General features: G+C 40.3%; 1 protein-coding gene across 2 annotated transcripts; it reads right to left on the reverse strand.

The window, feature by feature from the left end:
• Positions 1-1,737: 1,737 nt before the first annotated feature.
• Positions 1,738-19,379, reverse strand: LOC133553210 (cytochrome P450 2K4-like). 2 transcript variants are annotated; one of them, XM_061901151.1, is made up of 15 exons: positions 19,109-19,378; positions 18,884-19,046; positions 18,658-18,807; positions 15,058-15,218; positions 14,812-14,991; positions 14,537-14,541; positions 11,320-11,494; positions 8,727-8,889; positions 8,501-8,650; positions 8,264-8,424; positions 3,032-3,214; positions 2,817-2,955; positions 2,436-2,620; positions 2,223-2,364; positions 1,738-2,151 (listed from the first exon to the last, which is right to left on the reverse strand). In XM_061901151.1, the coding sequence occupies exons 1-15, from the start codon at positions 19,310-19,312 to the stop codon at positions 1,964-1,966; spliced, it is 2,349 nt and encodes a 782-aa protein (XP_061757135.1). In that variant the 5' UTR covers positions 19,313-19,378; the 3' UTR covers positions 1,738-1,963. The 2 variants fall into 2 exon arrangements, with proteins under 2 accessions (XP_061757135.1, XP_061757134.1); XM_061901150.1 differs by lacking the exons at positions 1,738-2,151; positions 2,223-2,364; positions 2,436-2,620; ... (4 more) ...; positions 8,727-8,889; positions 11,320-11,494 and adding exons at positions 13,532-13,970; positions 14,156-14,297; positions 14,612-14,753 and having other exon boundaries at positions 14,357-14,541; positions 19,109-19,379.
• Between the last annotated feature and the right edge of the window lie 4,008 nt (positions 19,380-23,387).

Here is a 23,387-nt window from a genome sequence, read left to right on the forward strand (position 1 = left end):
AACAAGAACGGGAAAGAATTCCACTTTTAAACCTTAACAATTAGTTTCCTCAGTTCCCAAACGTTTATTGAGTGTTGTTAAAAGAAAAGGTGATGTAACACAGTGGTGAACATGCCCTTTCCCAACTACTTTGGCACGTGAAGCAGCCATGAAATTCTAAGATATTTATTTGCAAAAAAAAATAAAGTTTATGAGTTTGAACATCAAATATGTTGTCTTTGTAGTGCATTCAATTGAATATGGGTTGAAAAGGATTTGCAAATCATTGTATTCCGTTTATATTTACATCTAACACAATTTCCCAACTCATATGGAAACGGGGTTTGTAGAAATTATTACCTACAAAACAAATATTTTAATAGCTAGACCCTAAAAAGAAAACTTGGTTACAACCTTCTAAATTTACGTTAACATTATGAGTCTTTTTAAAATTAAAAACCACCCTTTAGTCACCTTTAAACTCATTTAATACAATATAGTAATGCTACTTAAGGCTGAACCAATCAGCGGCCACAATACTGAACAGCGCGCTCTGAATATTTTTGGTCTCATCTTGTGGCTAATGCTACTAAGCTCATCTGGTAGATGGGGTGAAGCAACAATACAGGTGGAATCAACAATATTCATAAACCTTGTGTCCACACCAAGAAGACCTGGACTGCATTGTTGCTTCATTTCCTTTAAGGTGTTGTTTTTATTTTGGTCATTAATCATTAGGGGCATCCTGATGGGATTCTAATATCAGCCTAATATTAGCAAAAACAAGTATCAATCAGATGATATCAACTTGCATCTAAAATCTCCCATACAAGCAGTACTGCAGTGTGTTTACTTGTGCAAAGCTGAACAGCCAGTTAACATCTAAATGTCCTCCACTAAGCACACATGGTTGCTCTTTTCTTGTATTTTAGTAATGTAATTTACAAAAGGTAGACGTGGTAGGCTACAGGCTACCAGGAGCTAGCAGCTACACAACAGCTAAGCATACAATAGCACACAAGCTAGACATACATTATAAGTGTCCTTCATTGAACAATATTGCAGTCTAAAACAGCACATTGGTCATTATAAACAAGTATCAAATAATTTTAGTCTCATATTACTTACACATACAAAGTCTACAAGGCAGAAGCCTATTAGAAAAACCAAGTAACAAAGGTGTCCGCATAATTAAATTGACAGAACCATGAGCTTGACTTCATGAATTATTGGGGACACTAGGTGTCGCCCAGAAAAATACCACTTCACTTCAGAAGCACAAATATATCATTAAGTTAGTGTTTTTCCATCCCATCCATCAATTTTCTACCGCTTATTCCCTTTTGGGGTTGCTGGTGCCTATCTCAGCTACAATCGGGCAGAAGGCTGGGTACACCCTGGACAAGTTGCCACCTCATCGTAGGGCGTTAGTGTTTTTCATACTCACCATTGTTCTTTAAGTAATGTAACCTAATTAAAAAAAAATTCTACATTTCCACATTTAAAAAAAAAAAAAAAGTATGCATGATGCCGGCTGATCGGATAATATCGGTATTGGCCAATACTCTAGGCTTCAATGTCAAATGAAGAACCCTTTTTAATCATTACCAGTTTGAATGTTTCCATATTGTTGCATTTTTTAATATTTGTGTAAAATGACATTGTTTTGTATAACTTTTTTAAAAATGTACAACTAAAACGACTATTGTATCTGTGTCAGGGGTTCAAAACTTAGCCGAGTCATTACAAAGGGAAGCATTGATGGAAACATCATCTTTATTCACAATAATTTACTCTTCGATTAAAATGTTTAAATGTGCAATTTGCTTTGTGCGTCATTCTATTCATTCCTGAAAGTCATTCTGAAATAATTCGAAAGGAAATGACATAAATGTCTTTATATGCTTAAAGAATTTGATAATTTCCCTCCAAATCTGTCAATCATATTCATAGGAATATTTACCAAAGTTCTGTAGACCTAAGCTCACATGCAGGAGACAGCGCACAGTTTGTGGGGCGCCGGGCTGAGGGTGAAGCCCACCTGCGGGGTCAGGTCCAGCTGGTCCTCTGAGACCCCCGGGGGAGGAGTGAAACGGAAGCGCTGCAGGAGCGTGGTGAAGAAGATGAAGAGTTCCATCTTGGCCAGACCCTCTCCCAGACAGATCCTGCGACCTGGAGGCGGAAAAAGACAATTGAGGGAGAGGGCCAGGTGACGGGTGCCCTCACATGGACACATCACCCACCTGCAGAGAAGGGCATGAAGGCGTCTCGCTGGACAAACTTCCCGTCTTTGTCCAGGAAGTGGGCGGGATGGAAGGAGTGTGGCTTCTCCCACTCGTCTTCGTCGTAGAGGACGGACATGAGTAGAGGGTGCACTGTCGTCCCCTGGGACCAAAACCACTCATATAACATTTGTTTCCATCCTTCAAGAATGTTTGCTTCCTGCTCTGTCAGACCTTCTTGATGAAGTGACCCTGGAAGGTCATGTCCCGGCTGGTCCTGTGAGGAAGCGCCATAGGGGTGATGTTGGCCAGCCTCTGGGTCTCGTGGATGACGGCGTCCGTGAAAGGCAGGTTCATCCTGTCCTTCACCTGGATTTGCCGATCCCCGATCACCCTATTCAGCTCCTCTCGGACTTGCTCTTAATGTTAACATGCAGCTTTGTCACACAGCAGCCAGCTTTTGGATGTGAGTGCTAATGCTTGTGTAATAGTAAGGTCTTTATTGATGGCTCCATCTGCTGGACCTACTGGGTCACTGCTTCACATTAAAATACATTCCCAGTGTAATAATGCTAACTAACTAGCAAGCTTATTTGCAGACTAGCGTCTCGCTACCTTGTATCTTTGGGTACTTGGCCATGAGGAGAAGCCCCCATCTGATTGTGGTAGAGGTGGTTTCTGTGCCGGCAGCAAACAGGTTGGACACCGTCATGATGAGGTTGGGATCGTGGAAGTAACCTACATCACCAGACTCCTGGAAGATTAAAAAACACATTAATGCTGGTCTTTGCTCGCATCTGAAGTTAATGTGTCATGTTGCTTCACGCTACCTCCTGATGCTGCTGCCGGATGAGGAACGCGTCCACAAATCCTCTGCTGACGTGCGAGTTGAGCGTCTCCTTGAGGCCCCGGACCAGCTCCATGACCTGCTTGCGGTTGGCGAGTCCTAGACTGCGAAGCTCCTCTCTCACCGAGAAGAACCACTTGCCTAACCACGGGAATATCTGGTACAACTGTGAAAAAACATCGACAGCAACAAGTTGTTTGGATGAACTTCTTCCAGACCTAAGTCATTCACTGAGACATGTGTAGTGCCTCAGGGGTCTCAGTGGTCCTTGAACCACACATATCACTTCTAAAATAAAATCCCGCCTGGGGCGCTATTTTAGCCAGGAGCAGCCCTATTCTTGTCCTTCTAAACCTGTGTTCCAGGATCCCAGAAGTGGGTTGTAACTGGTACAAATACACCGTAACATTTACTCAAGTAACTTTTTTCGATAGATTGTACTTTTCAAAGTAGTTTTACATTTTTAAGAAACATATTTTTTACATTTACTTGGGTATTTTTGTAAAAATGAAATGCTACTTTAATCCATCCATCCCTTTTCTACCTCCTGTCCCTTTCGGGGGCGCGATGGATGCTGGAGCTTATCTGCGCTGCATTCGGGCAGAAGGCGGAGTACACCCTGGTAGGAGTGTAACGGTACACAAAAATTTCGGTTCGGTACGTACCTCGGTTTAGAGGTCACGGTTCGGTTCATTTTCGGTACAGTGAGAAATCAATAAAATATACATTTTTTGGTTATTTATTTACCACATTTGTAAACAATGGCATTATCCTTTTAACATTGGGAACACTATAATAATTCTGCCCACGTTAATCCACATTAAACTGCCTCAAGTTGTTGCTTTGATTAAATAAAATGAAAAAACCTTTCTTCTACATATACAAAGTTTAACGTTAAACAGTTTCCATTGAAACTGTTTGTCAACTCATCATGCTTAATTTATTACAGCATTTGGGAAGCCTGTAGTTGACTTTTATTATGTAAATGTTGTATTTTTCTCAACATGTGATAGCAGGGACCCTGCTATTCAAAACTAGGCTGCTACATTACTAATGATTCATGTAACTATAGCTGAAAAATAGTACAATTGCAATAGGAGAGACTATTCATCCCTAAACACAATGGAGTTCAATGAAATAACAGACAGACAGGGCTTTGCTGGCCCTAAAACACGCACAAGCACGCACGCACACACACACACACACACACACACACACACACTCACACACACACACACACACACAGAAAAATGAAGTAACGTTATGCTAACAGCTAATTAGCCTTCATTTCAAGCCTATATTGTGAGCGAGCTGAGCTGCAGTTTAAGTTTCTAGAAGGTCAACGGGCTCATAGTGATGTTTGTAATAGTTGTGACTGGGAAGTGTTTAGTATAATTTGGGTAGAGTCCGCTCCTCCCCTGCTAGACGAATATCTGCTCGACGCTAAAGCATTGACTACATCGTTCTGAAGTCTGAATATGCACTGCTGATTGGCTGTTACATCGCTCTGAATACGCACTGCTGATTGGCTTTGTATGTAGCCAATCAGATGGTTGTGTGGGCAGGACAATTAGGCAGAGACATAGGCAGAAAGCAGAGCAGCTTGTGAAGACTTCTGCTTCCGAACTTGTTCGGTACGCCCGCGTGCCGAACCGAAACCCCCGTACCAAAACGGTTCAATACAAACACACGTACCGTTACACCCCTACACCCTGGACAAGTCGCCACCACATCACAGGGCCAACACAGATAAAAAAACATTCACACTCTCACTAAGACACTAGGGCCAATTTAGTGTTGACAATCAACCTATCCCCAGGTGCATGTTTTTGGAGGTGGGAGGAAGCCGGAGTAACCCACACAGTCACAGGGAGGACATGCAAACTCCACGCAGGAAGATCCAGAGCCATTGATTGAACCCAGAACCTTTGTGTTATGAGGCACACGCACTACCCCTGTTTCACCGTGCTGCCCGAGTTTTAATCCAATTGCTAAATTTATTTACATCATGAACATATTTATTTATAATCTAATGATTACTGCTTGCAGAAACACAGTGTTTTGGATCATTAGGCACACTTCTTCAACTCTTGACTTGACTCAATTTTAAAAATAACTAAAGTCTAGTAGTCACATGACCGCACTCAAACTACACACTGTGAAAATGGCGTCAGACGAGGCAATGTCAACTTTCCAAATTTACAAATTTTCAGTAGAAAAAGGTTTTCATCTTACAATAATTTTACTTCCAACTAGAGAAAACGTGTTGCGGTAAGTTGCAGATGTTTTTTTGTTCAAATTAACATTATGCTACTGTTAGCCCTGTCCTTACACCATAAGTGACTGTAAAATGTGCATCTTTTGTAGTACGTGCTGTAGTAGTCTCTTTGACTCTCTCAAACACACACACACACACACACACACACACACACACACACACACACACACATGCGGACACACACATGCGGACACACAGACACACACACACACACACACACGCGGACACACATACTTACCAAGTTTGTGTTTACCATGAATTGATTAACGTGGACCCGACTTAAACGAGTTGAAAAACATATTCGGGTGTTACCATTTAGTGGTCAATTGTACGGAATATGTATTGTACTGTGCAATCTACTAATAAAAGTTTCAATCAATCAATCAATCAAAAGTACAGTTGTAGTGCAAGTACTATTGAAAAAATGTTACTCACTAGTTACTCAGTGCTTAAATATTATTTTCACCGAATACCTACTCTCATTGAAGTAATTCTTTGGATGACTGCTATTGACCATAATTAAGGAGTCTTAATACTCTAAATCAGAGGTCTTCAACAGGGGGTTTGTGAAATTTGGGGTTGATCAAACTTTAAAAAAAATAAATAAATAAATCATATTCCCCTAGCAGTTTTTAAATCTAAATGTTTTTAAACACACCTAAACATTGACCCAACACACTGTAGTGTAGTATAGAAACGGCGGTGACATGGCCACAATTCTCACTGTACCTTGCAGGTTTAGAATAAAAATATGAATGTGAGTGTGAATGTTGTCTGTCTACCTGTGTTGGCCCTGCGATGAGGTGGCGACTTGTCCAGGGTGTACCCCGCCTTCTGCCCGATTGTAGCTGAGATAGGCGCCAGCGCCCCCCGCGACCCCAAAAGGGAATAAGCGGTAGGAAATGGATGGATGGATGGAAATATTATCATTATATTTATTTTAACGTATAAGATAGCTAGCGGCTACCTCTCAAAATTACCAGTTGGCAATTAGTGGCACAAGCTGCTGTTAACAAGATACCTTTATGACCTGTTTAATTTAAAACACAATTTTATAGAAGGTATACAGTTGTGGTCAAAAGTTGACATACACTTGTAAATAATAATGTCATGGCTGTCTTGAGTTTCCAATCATTTCTACAACTCTTATTTTTTGTGATAAAGTGATTGGAGCACATATTTGTTTGTCACAGAAAACATTCATGAAGATTGGTTCTTTTATGAATTTATTATAAGTCTACTGAAAATGTGACCAAATCTGCTGGGTCAAAAGTATACATACAAGCAATGTTAATATTTGGTTACATTTTCCCTTGGCAAATTTCACTGCAATAAGGCGCTTTTGTTTGCCATCCACAAGCTTCTGGCAAGCTTCTGGTTGTATTTTTGACCACTACTCTTGACAAAATTGGTGCAGTTCAGCTAAATTTGTTGGTTTTCTGACATTAACTTGTTTCTTCAGTATTGTCCACACATTTAAGTCAGGACTTTGGGAAGGCCATTTTAAAACCTTAATTCTAGCCTGATTTAGCCATTCCTTTACCACTTTTGACATGTGTTTGGGGTCATTGTCCTGTTGGAACACCCAACCTCCGGGATGATGATTTTAGGTTGTCCTGAAGAATCTCTTTTTTCATTGTCCCATTTACTCTCTGTAAAGCACCAGTTCCATTGGCAGCAAAACAGGCCCAGAGCATAATACTACCACCACCATGCTTGACGGTAAGAATGGCGTTCCTGGGGTAAAGGCCTCCCCTCTTCTCCTCCAAACATCTTGTATTGTGGCCAAACAGCTCTATTTTTGTTTCATCTGACCACAGAATTTTCCTCCAGAAGGTCTTATGTAATCAGCAGCAAACTTTAGACCAGCCTTAAGGTTTCGCTTCTAGAGCAAGGGCTTCCTTCTTGCATGGTAGTCTCTGTGTCCATGGCGATGCAAAACACGCTCGACTGTGGACACTGACATCTGTGCTTCAGCAGCTTCCATTTATGGATGCTGAATTGCAGACCTTTGTGGTGGTTCTCGGTTGACTCTTGATCATCCTGACCAATTTTCTTTCAGCACCATGTGATTAGTTGCGTTTTCTTCCTGATCATGGCAATGACAAAACTGTGCCATGTACTTTATACGTATGAACAATTGTCTGCACAGTTGCTTCTGGGACCTTAAGTTGCTTTGAAATGGCTTTAAGTGAATTTCTTGACTTGTGCAAGTCAATGATTAGTTTTTTTCAGATCTGTGCTGAGTTCCTTTGACTTACCCATTGTTGCGTTTGTAACCGAGTCTAATGACTGCATCACGTGAGCCCTATTTAAATGGGTTTAGAGAAGTCAACAGGTGTCGTCAATCATAATCACTCACATGAAGTTAAGAGGCCATGCCATGAAGCTAATTTGATTTGATTGTAACTTTTCTAAATCACCAAAATTGATGATGTATGTTGCTGTATGTATACTTTTGACCCAGCAGATTTGGTCACATTTTCAGTAGACTTATAATAAATTCATAAAAAAACTAACTTCATGAATATTTTTTGTGACAACCATGAATGTGCTCCAATCACTCTATCACAAAAAAATATGAGTTGTAGAAATTATTGGAAACTCAAGACAGCCATGACATTATGTCCTTCACAAGTGTATGTAAACTTTTGACCACAACTGTATAAGTAGGGGTCTCCGCTCCATCTCTCTATCAGTTTGGGGGTCCACGGCCAGGAAAAGATTGAAGACCACTGCTGTAAAGTAACGGCACTCTTACTTGAGTAAAATTTTTGCCTACTCTGCCCACCTTTGCGCGCCACACAATACGAAATAGACTTTGTCGCCAACGTTAGAGTTGGCTGAGCTTCTGTCAGCGTGGTTGTTGTTTAACCGAGTGCTTGCTGTCCCACCAGGAAATGTTTAACCTCTGTAAACTTCCATAAAAAGGAGCACCTGCATGCTCGGGGCGCCCAATATCTGGACGGTCCTGTTGATGCGCTGAATCATGGCCGTAAAGACGGGGTCGTCGTAATGAAACCTGCTGCCAAACACCATAGAGCAGATGATGTTGGACACAGAGGAGTTGATGATCTTGTTGTTGTCAAAAGCTTCGCCTGCATCAGAACGACATCAAACATCAGAACGTCTGCCAAGTAGACCACAAAAAGATGTCTTGTTGTCGTTGTGTACCTTTGTGGCTGATGAATACATCAATGAGGTGTTGGGATTCCTCAATGATCTTGTCTTCACAAGCCTTCTTGCCCATTCCAAAGTCTCTCAGCTTGGTCAAAGCGAAGCGTCTCATCTCCTTCCACGAATCTCCATTGCTCCATATAACGCCTCAAGAGAACACACACACACACACAGCATCATCACTTGTCATTGTGTGTGTGTGTGTGTTTTTTCGTGTTCTTACCGTGCTCCAGCTTGGACTCCTTGACGGTGGTCAGAGGTTCTCTTTCTCCAAAGTCTTCGCTGTGCGTGATCAGCGCCTCCTTCACCGTCTTGTAGCCGCCGAGGACCACCACCTTTTTGGACCCCATGTGGAAGGTGTAGACTGGTCCATACTTCTTGGACATCTTGTGCATAGACAAAAGTGCACGTCACAACCACAGTCCAGTGTTTGCCATACAGTACCTACATTTATTCATTGTTTGGTGCTACGCATTTACCCTCACTCATTAACACATTATAATGGGACTGTCTATGCATGTAGCTTATTGTCCCAACTACGCACAACTAACGCACTTCCAACGCACTTAGGGTCTCGTCTATAAAGCTTGTCTATAAAATTGCACATGCTGTTTTTTTGCACATCAAATGTGCATAGACTCACTCTATTAGTTGTCCTTTCTTTTATTGTAATTTACCAATATACAAAGTTACTTCCTGACAGGGCTACCCCAGCTAAATTTGGGCCCTATGCAGAATGTATTTCATAGCCCCCATCACAAAATTCTTTACACTTTTTTAAATTCAATTGAAACATTTTTTATATCTTTGTAATCAAACTCGATGTGAATTTGATGTATGGTTTGTACTAAAACTAATTAATGGGAGTATATAGTTCAATAATAGCGATTTAGTGCAAAATAACAAAATTAACCACATTAAAACATGTACGTCAGATTACTATCACAGCACTAATACTGTGTTCCATGGGGAAAGGCCAGAATCGATGCGGAAATTTGCCATTGTATTCAAATCATTGACAAGAGCAGGAAAAGGCTAGGAATACATTTGCAGTAGATTTTTAGATGAAAGTCATTCATTAAATTACATTTTATATACGTTTGTTTATTCACACAAAACCAAGCCTCACATGGATCGTGAGGCCCTTCGCACAGCACTTAATCTACGTATAAGGAAGGTCAGCTCTGGTTGCTAGTTCCTAATAATAATAAGTATTATAGCTCCAATATTTCCATTGGGTTAATTTTAGCTTAATGTTAAAGGCCTACTGAAACCCACTACTACCGACCACGCAGTCTGATAGTTTATATATCAATGATGAAATATTAACATTGCAACACATGCCAATACGGCCTTTTTAGTTTACTAAATTGCAATTTTGAATTTCCCGCGAGTTTCTTTTTGAAAACGTCGCGGAATGATGACGCGTACGCGTGACGTCAAGTGTTGGAGGGGACGTATTAGCGAGGCACCAAACACGGCTAAAAGTCGTCTCTGTTCATGGCGTAATTACACAGTATTTTGGACATCTGTGTTGCTGAATCTTTTGCAATTTGTTCATTTAATAATGGAGACTATAAAGCACAATGCTGTTGGTGGAAAGCGGTGGATTGCAGCTGTCTTTAGCACCGAGACACAGCCGGTGTTTCTTTGTTTGTTGTGAAGCTTTAACACAGAGCGGTCAAGCGAACATGTTTTCTCTACGTCAACCAGCATGTTTTTGGATGGGAAAATTGTGATATTTAGTCCTACTGGAGAAATCAGTGGATTATGGGACTTCCTCCTGCAGTAGCTGTCAAAAAAGGCAGCTGTGAGCTTGGCTCCTTGGCTTCTCTCTGAAACACTGCATGTTCACCGCAGCCATCCGACCTCGAGGTATTTCTTTACAATCTCACTAAAACACTGTTAAAACAATAACCAGATAAGGGATCTTCCAGAATTATCCTCGTAAATGTGTCTAATTACATCTGAAACGCTGACACTGCCGCCGCTTTTTTTTTTTCTATAGTCCTTCACTATCAATATCCTAATTCACAAATCTTTCATCCTCGCTCAAATTAATGGGGAAATTGTCGCTTTCTCGGTCTGAATTGCTCTTACTGCTGGTGGCTCGCATTATAAACAATGTGAATATGTGTGGAGCCCTGCAACCAGTGACGTCACGCGCACATACTTCCGGTAAAGGCAGGGCTTTTCTATTAGCGACAACAAGTTGCCAACTTTATCGTCGATGTTCTCTACTAAATCCTTTCAGCAAAAATATGGCAATATCGGGAAATGATCAAGTATGACACGTAGAATGGACCTGCTATTTGCTATTCCCGTTTAAATAAGAAAATCTCATTTCAGTAGGCCTTTAAATAAATGATAGTTTTAACGAGGATTCACTTCTTTTTACACTTGTATGCCTCCTAAGTATGTTGAAATGTGACTAAACACACATAATGACATTTTAACAGTTTGACACTGGAACAGACTATTTGTATTAACATGATTTCCTATAAGGTGATTTAAATTTGACCTCAGGGGGTGATCTGATCACACGACCATGAAAACACAGAGAAGTTTTTAAACCGATCGGTCATTCCAAGAGGTGGACTTGGACTGTTTGTTTTATTGCAAGTCAGGCAAGGACCCAGTAGCACGCGCCTGCTCCTGGAAAGACACCAAGAGGGCGGAACCAAAGCCAAAGTGCAAAGTGTTGCCATGTTCTATTGTGACTCAAAAACAAAATGCATCATAACTTGCAACTTCTACTTCCGGCTTTAGAAACTGTCTGCAGCGTGTACAAGACAGTTGGGGTTGCGCTCGCTCACCTCATAGAGTGTTTCATGGGGTCTGCGGATGTCCAGCTGGAGCAGGTTTCCCAGCAGGGGGAGCGGTCGAGGACCTGGAGGCTCCCTGCGGGACTCTTGCGAGCCGGAAGTCGACGAGGAAACCACAACATAGACCAGCAGAAGAACCAACAGAGCGCCGAGCACCGAGCTGAGACTCAGCGGGACAAAGACGTCCACCAGCGCCATATTTTAAACCACGATGTCTGCGTGGGCTGCTGGTCCACAACAGACTCTGTCCCTGCAGAGGAGACCAGCCCACAGGGCGGGACAACTGTCTCCTGAGAGGACACCCACTTGAAAACGGACCAAAACTTTGACGTCACTCTGACAAATACAATAACAATAACGGTGGCAAATGTTAAACAATAATATAATAATAATAACGTGTTTAGGTATAAAAAAAACGATTATATTTACATATAAAATAATGACGGTTACAGAATATTACATAATAATGGTTTTATTAACGTAAATTAGTTTAAGAAATAATTATATTTTAATGGTGAAAAAATATTAAATCATAATGAATATATTAAAGTAATAAATTATATGAACATATTTACATATTGAACAATGATATTGTAAGGGTGACAAAATATTTAACAATAACAAATATATTGAAATGAATTGTTACACATAATAAACGTGAGGATGACTTCTTATTATATGGTAATGATTGTATATATATATATATATATATATATATATATATATATATATATATATATATATCAATCCATTTTCTACCGCTTATTCCCTTGTGGGGTCGCAGGGCGGAAGGCGGGGTACACCCTGGACAAGTCGCCACTTCATCGCAGGGCCAACACAGATAGACAGACAACATTTACACTCACATTCACACACTAGGGCCAATTTAGTGTTGGCAATCAACCTATCCCCAGGTGCATGTTTTTGGAAGTATATATATATATTTTTTTTTTTTTTCTTGAAACCAGACTTTGTGGAATTCTACAGAACTCAGCAAGCACATTTGGAACCTCAAAGACAATAATGTTGAATATTCAATAACATGGCAAATTCTTGCATCCAGCACACCTTACAACAGTGGTAATAAAAGATGCAACCTATGCTTAAAAGAGAAACTGCTTAGTGTATATCACCCAGACCTGTCACCCCTCAACAAGCGCAGTGAAATCATATCAGCATAACGTCACAGACAGAAACACCTTCTAGGTAACTTACGTATGAGCCAATCACCACGCCCCTACGCCTGCCTGTACCTGCCCACTCTGTGCCCTATAAAAAACATCGTATGTGAATGCTTCCATTAAAATCTGATGATTGAGGGAACCCCTCATGAAACAATTCTGTAGAGATGAAGTAGTCTTGTGATTTTTCCTACACATACATAAATGTATATATATGTGTATATATATATATATATATATACAGTATATATATATATATATATATACAGTATATATATATATATATATATATGTACGTTCACGTGTGGGCAGCACGGTGAAACGGGGGTTAGTGCATGTGTCTCACAATACGAAGGTCCTGAGTTCAATCCCACGCCCTGGATATGTGTGGAGTTTGCATGTTCTCCCAATGACTGCGTGGGTTCCCCCCGGGTATGACAGCTTCCACCAAAGACATGAACCTGGGGATAGGTTGATTGGCAACACTAAATTGGCCCTAGTGTGTGAATGTAAATGTTGTCTGTCTCTGTGTTGGCCCTGTGATGAGGTGGCGACTTGTCCAGGGTGTACCCCCATCACGCCCCGCGACCCCGAAAGGGACAAGTGGTAGAAAATGGATGGATGGATGGATGGATGGATGGATGAATGTTTACGTGTGTGCGTGTTCACGCATGAATATGAACTTTCGAGCTCACTTTTCTTAACAAGGTTTAAAAAATGTATTCTTGTAATAAACTGACCACTATGTGAAGAACAATTTAAAAACTCCATGAAGAACTACAAACATTACATTAAGAACTACATTAGACACTACATAAAACAACCTGAAACACTACACAATTAACTAAATAAAACACAATATGAAGAACTACATATACCACTACATGACAACAGGCATAAACAACTTCATGAATGACTACATTAAATTAAACACTACATGAAGTACTACATAAAACGCTACATAAAGCACTAGATAAAACACTACATGAAGTACTGCATAAAACGCTACGTTAAGAACTGCATGAAGTTCTACATAAAACTTTTTATAAAGTGGTGCATGAAACACGACAAGTACTACATAAAATGAGGGACAATGAGAGATTATGATCACATGTCAACATCTTTAACATGTAAGTGCTGCCTACATGGAACGCTGCATGAAATACTACAGAAAGTGTTGCATGAAACACTTTGTGAAGCACTACATAAGGCATTACATGAAGTACCACATACAAAGCTACAAAATACACTACATGAATCACTACTATTCAGCTCACAAACAACACAGCGCTCGCAGCTGGTGGTCAGTGGGGCTGAGCGTGAATCCCACACGTGGGGTTAGGTCTAGGTGGTCCTCTGAGACGCCCGAGGGAGGCCTGAAGCAGAAGTGCTGCAGGAGTGTGGAGAAGAAGATGAAGAGTTCCATGCGGGCCAGACTTTCTCCCAAGCAGACCCTACGACCTGAACACAGGAAGAGAACCAGAAAGCTGACACTGTCCTATAAGTGACGACTCAGCAATATCACAAATAATTCTCCCTAGCTACAAGTGAAGAGTCTTAATAAAAAAATATTTTGGTTCAGGGTTTTGTTCAAACTACACAAGACACCAAGGACAAGTTTTTGTCTTTCTTCCTGAAGCACTCACCTGCAGAGAAGGGCATGAAAGCGTCTCGCATGACAAACTTTCCGTCTTTGTCCAGGAAGTGGGCGGGATGGAAGGATCGTGGCTTCTCCCACTCGTCCTCGTCATAGAGGACGGACATGAGGAGGACATAGATGGCGGTCCCCTGAAGACAGACAATGAGGTGAACATTGATGTCTTTTGTTGTGTTGTACTTTGTCACACCTTCTTGATGAAGTGACCCCGGAAGGTGACGTCCCGGCTAGTACTGTGAGGAAGCGCCATGGGGACGATGTTGGCCACCCTTTGGGTTTCGTGGATGACGGCGTCCGTAAAAGGCAGGTTCTTCCTGTCCTCCACCTGGACCTGCCGATGCCCGATTACGTTGTGCAGTTCCTCACGGACCTGCTCTGAGGTGGAACGTGTGTTTTCAGGGTGCTGGCATAGAGGTGTGCGAGACACGAGAGCACAGCCTCTTACCTTGGACGTTTGGATACTTGGCCATGAGGAGAAGAGCCCACCTCAGTGTGGTGGCTGTGGTGTCGGTACCGGCGGCGAAGAGGTTCTGGACTGTCCACATTAAGTTTTCATCATGGAAGTGACCGTTACTGCTGCCAGACTCCTGAAAACAGCCAGCATTGAGAATTTGGACTTTGGACCATCATGTGGTGTTGACGCACCTCCAGCTGCTGCTTGCGGACAAAGAAGGCATCCACAAGGCTTCTGCACATCAGCGGGTTGAGGCTTTTTTTCAAACGACAAAATATTTCCAGATTCTTCCTGCTGTAGTCGTCGGTCAGTCTGAAAAATTCCTTGTTCTGCTTTAGCCTTTTGCCCAGCCACGGGAACATGTTATAGACCTGAGGAGGACATGTCCTTGTTGAAGAAGATGAGGATAGAGCAAGAAGTATGAGGAGAAGAGGCACCTGAGCTGACGGGGAGCCGGCCAGCTGGATTTTCCGGTTCATTCCATCCACCATGGCTGTGAATTCGGGGTCGTCATATTCAAACCTGCTTCCGTAAACGATGGAGCAGATGATGTTTGAGACGGCATAGTTGATTGGCTGAGTGGTGTCAAAGGACTCTCCTGAAACAATCAAGTACAGTCAAAACTGTTTAACTCGTATCAGTCCCACTAAGATTTTGCAAGCTTTTTTGGTGACTGCTGTAGCCTAAAAGGCTTAAAACAAGCTTTATCATACAGTTGCATCAAAACTTTCGAGGCTTTAAATTTTAGCAACTTGTGAATTTGTGAATTTTCAACTTCAAATTTTTTACCTAAAAAAAACACATGATTTCAACAAAAAAAGAAAAACAATTAGTGTATTGATGTTTTACTCGTTTTATACCACACAGACTAAAATGTATACACTAGATAGCAGTAGAAGCATATTCTCAGAGCTCATTGTTATATTACTGTATGTTTTATTTCCTTATAACTAATAATGATAATAATTCATTATAATTACAGAAAGAAGCCCCACCAAAATTTTCCTTTTTGTCCACTGTTAGCTCTGTCATCCCCTTTTAAACATTGATTCATGTTCCAAAATATTTAACCCCGTACATTAAGAGTATTTGTGAACTGTTGAGAGCAACCTATAGAGCCGTTTTTTGTTGGTAAATGAGGGTCAATGAGAGATTATCATCACATTTCAACATTTCTAACACTTAAGTGTTACCTCTTTGCTATGTCAGCATTGCAAATGAAAATATGTCCTTAATTGCCTTATCCTGGATAAATAAATGTTAAATATATATATAAAAACACGCAAACTAAAAATTAAATGTTTTTATACTACATTACTCAGAAGGCCTAGCGCTGTAGACAGAACAAGGAAATAGGTCTGAGCTATGCGGAAAGACAATTGTGTCACTTGGGCAATAAAGAGTTGATACATTGATACTTGGTGTTGTTACTGCTTTGTCTACAGAAACAAACTTCATTACACAGTTGACATGCGTTTGAGCACCGCTCAGAGATAAATGTGACTGGCCAGAAGTTGCGGGCATTGGACTAAAGGTTACAACACAGCGCATAATTTGTTTGATATTTTGTGTAAATTGGCGTGGCATTGTATCTTCTTGGTGGGATTATTTTGCATTCCAAAATAAATGTTTTACTCCATACAGCGGACACTAATATCAAAATTTGCTGCAATGTTGCCAGAATTTTATTGTAAAAATAAAAGTGGTGCCATTTTTCCATTTTCAGCAGGGGTGTCAAACGTAGAGGTTTAATCCGGCCCACGACCCGCAAAGTCAGATTGCTCAGTACAAGAATGAGCTGCATTTTTTTTAATGAAAGAAACTTCCATTCTGAATGTGTCCACTGGATTTCGCAATAACAATTCAAGTGTAACTCACATCACACATGATGTGTTTAAAGATGACGTGTCAGCTGACTTTAAGCACCCTACGGATTGGCTGCTGTTACTTCAATCAGCGCAGGTGCAAGCAATCAGCTGCTCCTGTTGTGGCTGGCAGCAGATAACGGCAGAATCGACACACAATACCTTTTTTAATTTCAAATTATTCACTGAACAGATAGAATAACAAAACTGTGATATGCAACACTTAAATCAACTTGACCATCATCTTTTAAGTTAGAGTTCCATGTAGTGCTTGCAATTGGTTGAATGCACCATGCGCATCCTGAATTCCATTGTAAAATGTGTGCTTTTAGTACCAATGATTGTCACACACACACAAGGTGTGGTGAAATTTGTCCTCTGCATTTGACCCATCCCCTTGATCAAAATTTGGTGTGTTTGTTCTATTTTATTTTATCAATCAATCAATCAATGTTTACTTATATAGCCCTAAATCATGAGTGTCTCAAAGGGCTTTTATGCCTAAATCTATTTTCACATTGGTGAAGTTTGCAGTTATGTTACCTTGATTATCAAACAACTATCAAACATTTTGATAATTGTTTTGTTAATATTATAATTGTAATATTCGAATGATGATAAATGAATGTGTTCCGTCAGTTGCGGATGTCGCTTTTCCAAATGTTTTTAATGGTGAACTGCCAGACAGGAAGTGCTTATTGTTTAATGGATTTTTAAAGAATACTGCGACAAAGTCTAAGTTCATTGTGTTGTTCATAGGGTTTTTGAAACTGTTAAATGTTTTTTCCTCAGAACTTTCATCTAATTTGAAGTACTTTGCCAAGAGGATTATTTGTAATATGTAACTTTTCAGAATGTGCTTGTTCTATTTATGGCCAAAGTAAGACAAAGAAAACAATCTGGAGTTGTTTTTATTTTAAAATTTTAATGCAATGATTTTACCAGTCTGTCGTACGTGCATGGGAATAGACTCTCCTCCATGCGACCATTGAGCTAAAATGAGTTTGACACCCCTGATTTACAGTAATGCGATGTAAAAATGACAACTGCAAATTGTACAGTAAAAAACTGGCAGCTCAGTCACCAGAATTTTAACATAAAAACAACAGTGATACAGACTTTACATTTAAATTAATTTGGTGTAAAAAAAACCCACCCTTAAACATTACAGTAAAATTATGTCTGCCAATTGTTAAAGTATAATGTACAGATTTGTTTTTTCAGTGCAGTATAAAAAAGTCTGTAGATTTTCAGTAAAATACTGGCAGCTCATTCGCCAGAATTTTACTGTCAAAGAAACAGGTGCATCGTATTTTTTTTCATTTACAGTAATGCACTGTAAAAACAAAAACTGTAGATTTTACAGAAAAAAACTGGGAGGTCAGTCATCAGAATTTTGCCGCAACAATAACTGGTACCGGTTTTCATTTTACAGTAATTTGGTGTAAAAACATTGTAAATTAGTAAAATCCTGGGGACTGAGTTGCTAAGGATTTTTGATTTAGCCCAAAAAATGTCGGCGGGCTATGGGGTGTTTTCTATTTGGGCTCCAGTACTCTGGAATGCTCTCCCGGTAACAGTTAGAGATGCTACCTCAGTAGAAGCATTTAAGTCCCATCTTAAAACTCATTCGTATACTCTAGCCTTTAAATAGAATCCCCTTTTAGACCAGTTAATCTGCCGTCTCTGTTCTGCTCTTCCCCCCTCTCCACGAAGGCACAGATTAGGTGACCACAGATGAGCGCCAGCTGTTCAAAGTCGGGACCCGAGGTGGACCACTCATCTGTGCATCAGTTGGGGACGTCTATGCGCTGCTGACTTGTCTCCAATTAAGATGATCTCCTTCTGGCCCCACTATGGACTGGACTCTCACACTATTAACGAGATCCACTCGACGTCCATTGCACCGGTCGCCCAGGGGGCTGGGGGTCCCCACATCTGCGGTCCCCTCCAAGATTTCTCAGTGTATCCCATTGGGTTGAGTTTGTCCTTGCCCTGATGTGGGATCTGAGCCGAGGATGTCGTTGTGGCTTGTGCAGCCTTTTGAGACACTCGTGATTTAGGGCTATGTAAACAAACTTTGATTGATTGATTTTTACTTTACTTTAATATTACTGTATTAAAATAAATATATATAATATTTAGTTTTTTTCAGTGTAGTGACAACCTTACCTTGGAACTTCCTGATAACATCCATGAGGTGTTGACATTCCTCAATGATCTTGTCTTCACACACCTTCCTGCCCATTCCAAAGTCTCTCAGGTTGGTGAGAGTGAAGCGTCTCATCTCCTTCCAGGAGTCTCCATTGCTCCATAAGACACCTCAACAGAACAAAAATAGGTCACCATTAAGGGAACATACATGTAGTTACCGACTTGTTGTTAGAAAGTGACTCACCATGTCCTTTGTTGTATTGCGTCACCAGTCGTAAGACATCTCGTTCTCCAAACTCATCGGCGTGGTTGACCAGTGCCTCCTTTACCGTCTTGTAGCCGGCCAGGACCACCACCTTCTTAGATCCCAGGTAGATGGTGAACACGGGGCCATACTTCTTGGAGAGCTAAGAGAGAAGATGAATGTGAAGACCATTAAAAGAGGAGGTAATGTGGTGGTCATCATCACCTCCACCAATGTGTTGTAGGGTCTCTTCAGGTCCAATTGCAGTAGGTTTCCCAGCACAGGAAGTGGCTTTGGTCCCGGGGGGTCATTGCCACCCTGATTGGAGTTTAAAGTGGATGAAGCAACGTACACAACGACTAGGACGACCACAGCCCCCAGCAGGTGGACGTAGATATCCGCCTGGAGAAAAGCTTCCAACAATCCCATTTTAGAATGTGTTCCTCTGCCAGCGTGTACTCACTGCTCACAAAACATTTTGTGATGTGTAATTTGAGACAGCAAAGGGGAGGGGACTTTCTCGTCCATCTTGTTCCCCAGGTTTGCTACACATTAAGGTTAAATTCATCACATTTGTTGTTTGTTTGAGGCTGCTCGATTGCTTAATGCCTTTTTTTTTTTTAGAGTGTTTCACTATACAGGGCCCTCACTCCTTTTGGAGGGAGGTGATTGATGACCCCCAGCAGTCAAAGACGTCCCAAAGAGACAATAAACGCATGACGGAAAACTTTTAACCTGCAGAGCAGTGTTTAAACATGCCTTTTGATCTCATTTTATTGACCATCAGATAGCAGTCATGTGACGTCAACTCAGTTGTCATTTTCACAGTCAGCCACCAGAGGGCATCAGTCGCCTGTACAGCTTTGTGACGAGCTAAATCTTTTGGCACTGATTATATTAAAAAAACATGCAATCTTGGTATTCAGTTATTTGACCTAAAAGTCTGAATAAAGTTTTTGATACTACATCTAACATGTTGTTGAAAATAAGAAGTTTATTTTGATGGATTCATACTTTTCATCTATGAATGAAATGTAAATTTTAGAAAATTAAATAAAAGCTTAAAAAGTTAAGAATTTATTAAACGTGATAATCAGCTTGTTGTTGATCATGAAGCAGAGCAAGGAACTGCACTTTTTTTTTTGACTTCCGTTCACAATCATTATGAAAAGCAATGGATGTTTTTTGTTTTTGTTTTTTTGCATTCTAAATATTTACAATGGAGCCTATGGGAGCCGTTAAATTCTGCCTATAAAGCCCTTAAAATCTAAATACCTCTATTAAGGTTTAATATACATGATGTAAGAATATATGTAATGTAGTAGCGGGCACATTTCTAATATTTATTATTTACGTATTTTGATCATTTTAAGAATTAATTTCAAAAACACATCATGACATTTGCTTCTTCATTCTTCATCACTGATTATTACATCCTGAATAAAAAAAAACTGTACTCATGTCCCATAGTTTTATGTCACAATACCAAAACAAAAGAGTTTTAGAGTCTTGGCTGATTCTAAATTTAGGCCCCCCTTTTTTTTTAATGTCTGCCCCTCCTGGCTCCATGGTAAGTCACTTAATCCTTTAGTTTTTGAATACATGTGATCCAAAATCTGAAAATCAGTGTGTGTTTTTAAAAACTGTCACTGCCGAACACATACGGTATTCTCTTCAATTATGCGAACTTTTTCAGCTCTTATACAACATGAGTTTTTTTTTATGTTTTTACAACTCTTCAAAGATGTGTTTGCTGGAATTGTCACACCCGAAACACTCACATCAGAAACGAATGATAACGTTACAATGTTGACATGATCATTTCGGTAGTAATAAGATGAAATGGAAAGTTGTTTAATCCTACCATTTTGAAATAATAATCAATGAAAAGCAAATAAGAATGTTTTAATGTACTGCTGGTTTATATCTGTAATTGTAGAGTTCAGAGAGAAAAAATCAAGACACCAACATGCCAAAACCAAATAAAAAAAAAGTGGAACAGATAGGTTGATAGAATACAGAAAAAGATAGTCGGTTCACCCAGTTAACGCAAACGATGTTTGAAGAAGCAATAAAAAAGAAAATAGGAAAAAAAGGAATCATCAACAATTACTCTGCCAGGGAACAAAATAAGTTGAACCATATAGACCTGGAGGTCAATAACTATCTTTACACCGCAGGCCAAAGTTGACCCAATCTTTAAATTACAAGTAACATGTGATCTTTATCACACTCCAGCATAAATACGCACAGGCCCCAATGTGGCCCCAACGATGTCACATGTTCGATAAAGGAAGTTGACTGGATTCTTTAAATAAGTGAGGAAGTCACTACTACAGTAAAAAACATGGACGCCAAAGATCAGCGTCGTTTGTGACGTGGCTGTTGTGCAGAGGAAGTAGTCAGATGATGGAAAACAACTGAAGGAGGTGGAAGAGCATTCTTGCAAAAAGGAAAGTGATTGTGCTGCACACACGGATGACGTAGCTCGACCAAAGATGACGTATAAATCACAAACAGGTCGCTTCAGTCTTAGTTGAAAAGATCAGATTCCAAATGATTTCGGAGTACATCCTGATGTGGTCCAATATGATACGAAAATATTAGATTTGAAGAAGTTTGGAGTGTTTATACTGGCAAAAAATAATCAGATCTGATTTGGTGTCCAGTGTAAGTGGAGCCAATGTAAGGCACATTAGTTTTCAGAAGCCTGGCAATAATATGAAGGGTTTTCTTCTTCTTTGAATACTGAATACATCCTTTTTTATACCGCTTGTCCCTCTTGGAGTCGCAGGGGTGCTGGTGCCTTGTCCAGCTGCACTCGGGCAGAAGGCGGGGTTCACCCTGGACAAATCGCCACCTCATCACAGGGCCAACACAGATAGACAGACAACATTCACACTCACATTCACGCAGTAGGGCCCATTTAGTGTTGCCAATCAACCTATCCCCAGGTGCATGTCATGGAGGTGGTAGGAACCCACACAATCACGGGGAGAAGATGCAATTTCCACACAGAAAGACCCCGAGATCAGGAATGGAACTTAGGATCTTTTCTTTGTGAGGCACGAGCGCTAACCACTGCTTGACCGTGCTGCCACTAAATACTGAACCCACATGGGTTCTTATTTTTAACTAATATTAGCAGTTTTCTCCAAAAATTAATTATATCATTAACCACAAACCATAAGTCATTAATGGTTAACTCTGAAATCAATCTGATCATTGTTAGAAAGAAAGATTGCATGTCGATTTAGATTTCATCTATTAAAGTAAGAAAATTTGTTAAAAACATATAGTTTTTATGGATTTTATTGTTAAACTTTTCTAAATATTATTTACACAAGGTAAGTAAGCATGATATTAACAGAGTGACATAACATGTTATATTCATATTTGAAGGCTATGATTCGATAGTGACAGACATTCCCAAATATTCTGAAAATACAAAATACAAGTTGACTGTTCTTTCTACAGAAATGTGTACTTCAGATATCCATCCATCCATTTTCTACCGCTTGTTCCCTTTTGAGGTCGCGGGGGGCGCTGGCGCCTATCTCAGCTACAATCGGGCGGAAGGCGGGGTACACCCTGGACAAGTCGCCACCTCATCGCAGGGCCAACACAGATAGACAGACAACATTCACACTCACATTCACACACAAGGGCCAAATTAGTGTTGCCAATCAACCTATCCCCAGGTGCATGTCTTTGGAAGTGGGAGGAAGCCGGAGTACCCGGAGGGAACCCACGCATTCACGGGGAGAACATGCAAACTCCACACAGAAAGATCCCGAGCCTGGATTTGAACCCAGGACTGCAGGACCTTCGTATTGTGAGGCAGACGCACTAACCCCTCTGCCACCTTCAGATATTATATATACATATAGGGACAAAGTTTTGAGAATACAACTTACAAAATGTTTAATATTTCCAACCGCACTTTGAACCAATTCAGTAGAATGGCACATATATATTCCTTTGTAATGAGTGAAACTAATAAAAATGTATCACATCCGTACCGCATACAGTGGTCAGAAGTTTAGATCTGCAAACATAGTTTCCGCAAGGCTGGTGTGTGGGTGCCGAGAGTTTAAAAAATATATATTTTTACAAATGCACACGTTAAAAGTGCAAATGTAATGTTGATGATGTGCATTTCGTATAGATAAAAATAATGAGTCATATAGCAAGCAGAATTATTTGTATACAACTATTTAAAACATGTTGAGGCTAAAGTGCGTTTTTATCCAATTACCAGATTAATCGAACAGACTTATTGATAGATTACTCAATTACCTAAATAATGACTTCTACTCTCACGTTTCTTAAACTTTTCCGAAGTCAAAATGCCCGACTCTTTCAGAACATTTAGCAGTCTCTGTACTTGTACTGAGTGTTGTCATGTGTTGTCATGCTGGGTACTGACATGCTAACAGTTACCAATTTTGAAGGTATAAAAACAAGTTATATTGTTCTTTTCATAGTATGGAAAATTGTGGAA

The sequence above is a fragment of the Nerophis ophidion genome, linkage group LG05, assembly GCF_033978795.1.
Source record: "Nerophis ophidion isolate RoL-2023_Sa linkage group LG05, RoL_Noph_v1.0, whole genome shotgun sequence".
In the NCBI taxonomy this organism is placed as follows: domain Eukaryota; kingdom Metazoa; phylum Chordata; class Actinopteri; order Syngnathiformes; family Syngnathidae; genus Nerophis; species Nerophis ophidion.

What these genes read in the sequence shown, in the direction of transcription:
- LOC133553210 (XM_061901151.1), bottom strand. Translation starts at nt 19,312, where the DNA reads ATGGGATTGTTGGAAGCTTTTCTCCAGGCGGATATCTACGTCCACCTG. An exon ending in CCCATGAAACACTCTATGAG is followed by an intron (nt 8,890 to 11,319) that starts GTGAGCGAGCGC and finishes TCTATGCACAAG; the next exon opens with ATGTCCAAGAAGTATGGACC. An exon ending in TGTATTCATCAGCCACAAAG is followed by an intron (nt 8,425 to 8,500) that starts GTACACAACGAC and finishes GTTCTGATGCAG; the next exon opens with GCGAAGCTTTTGACAACAAC.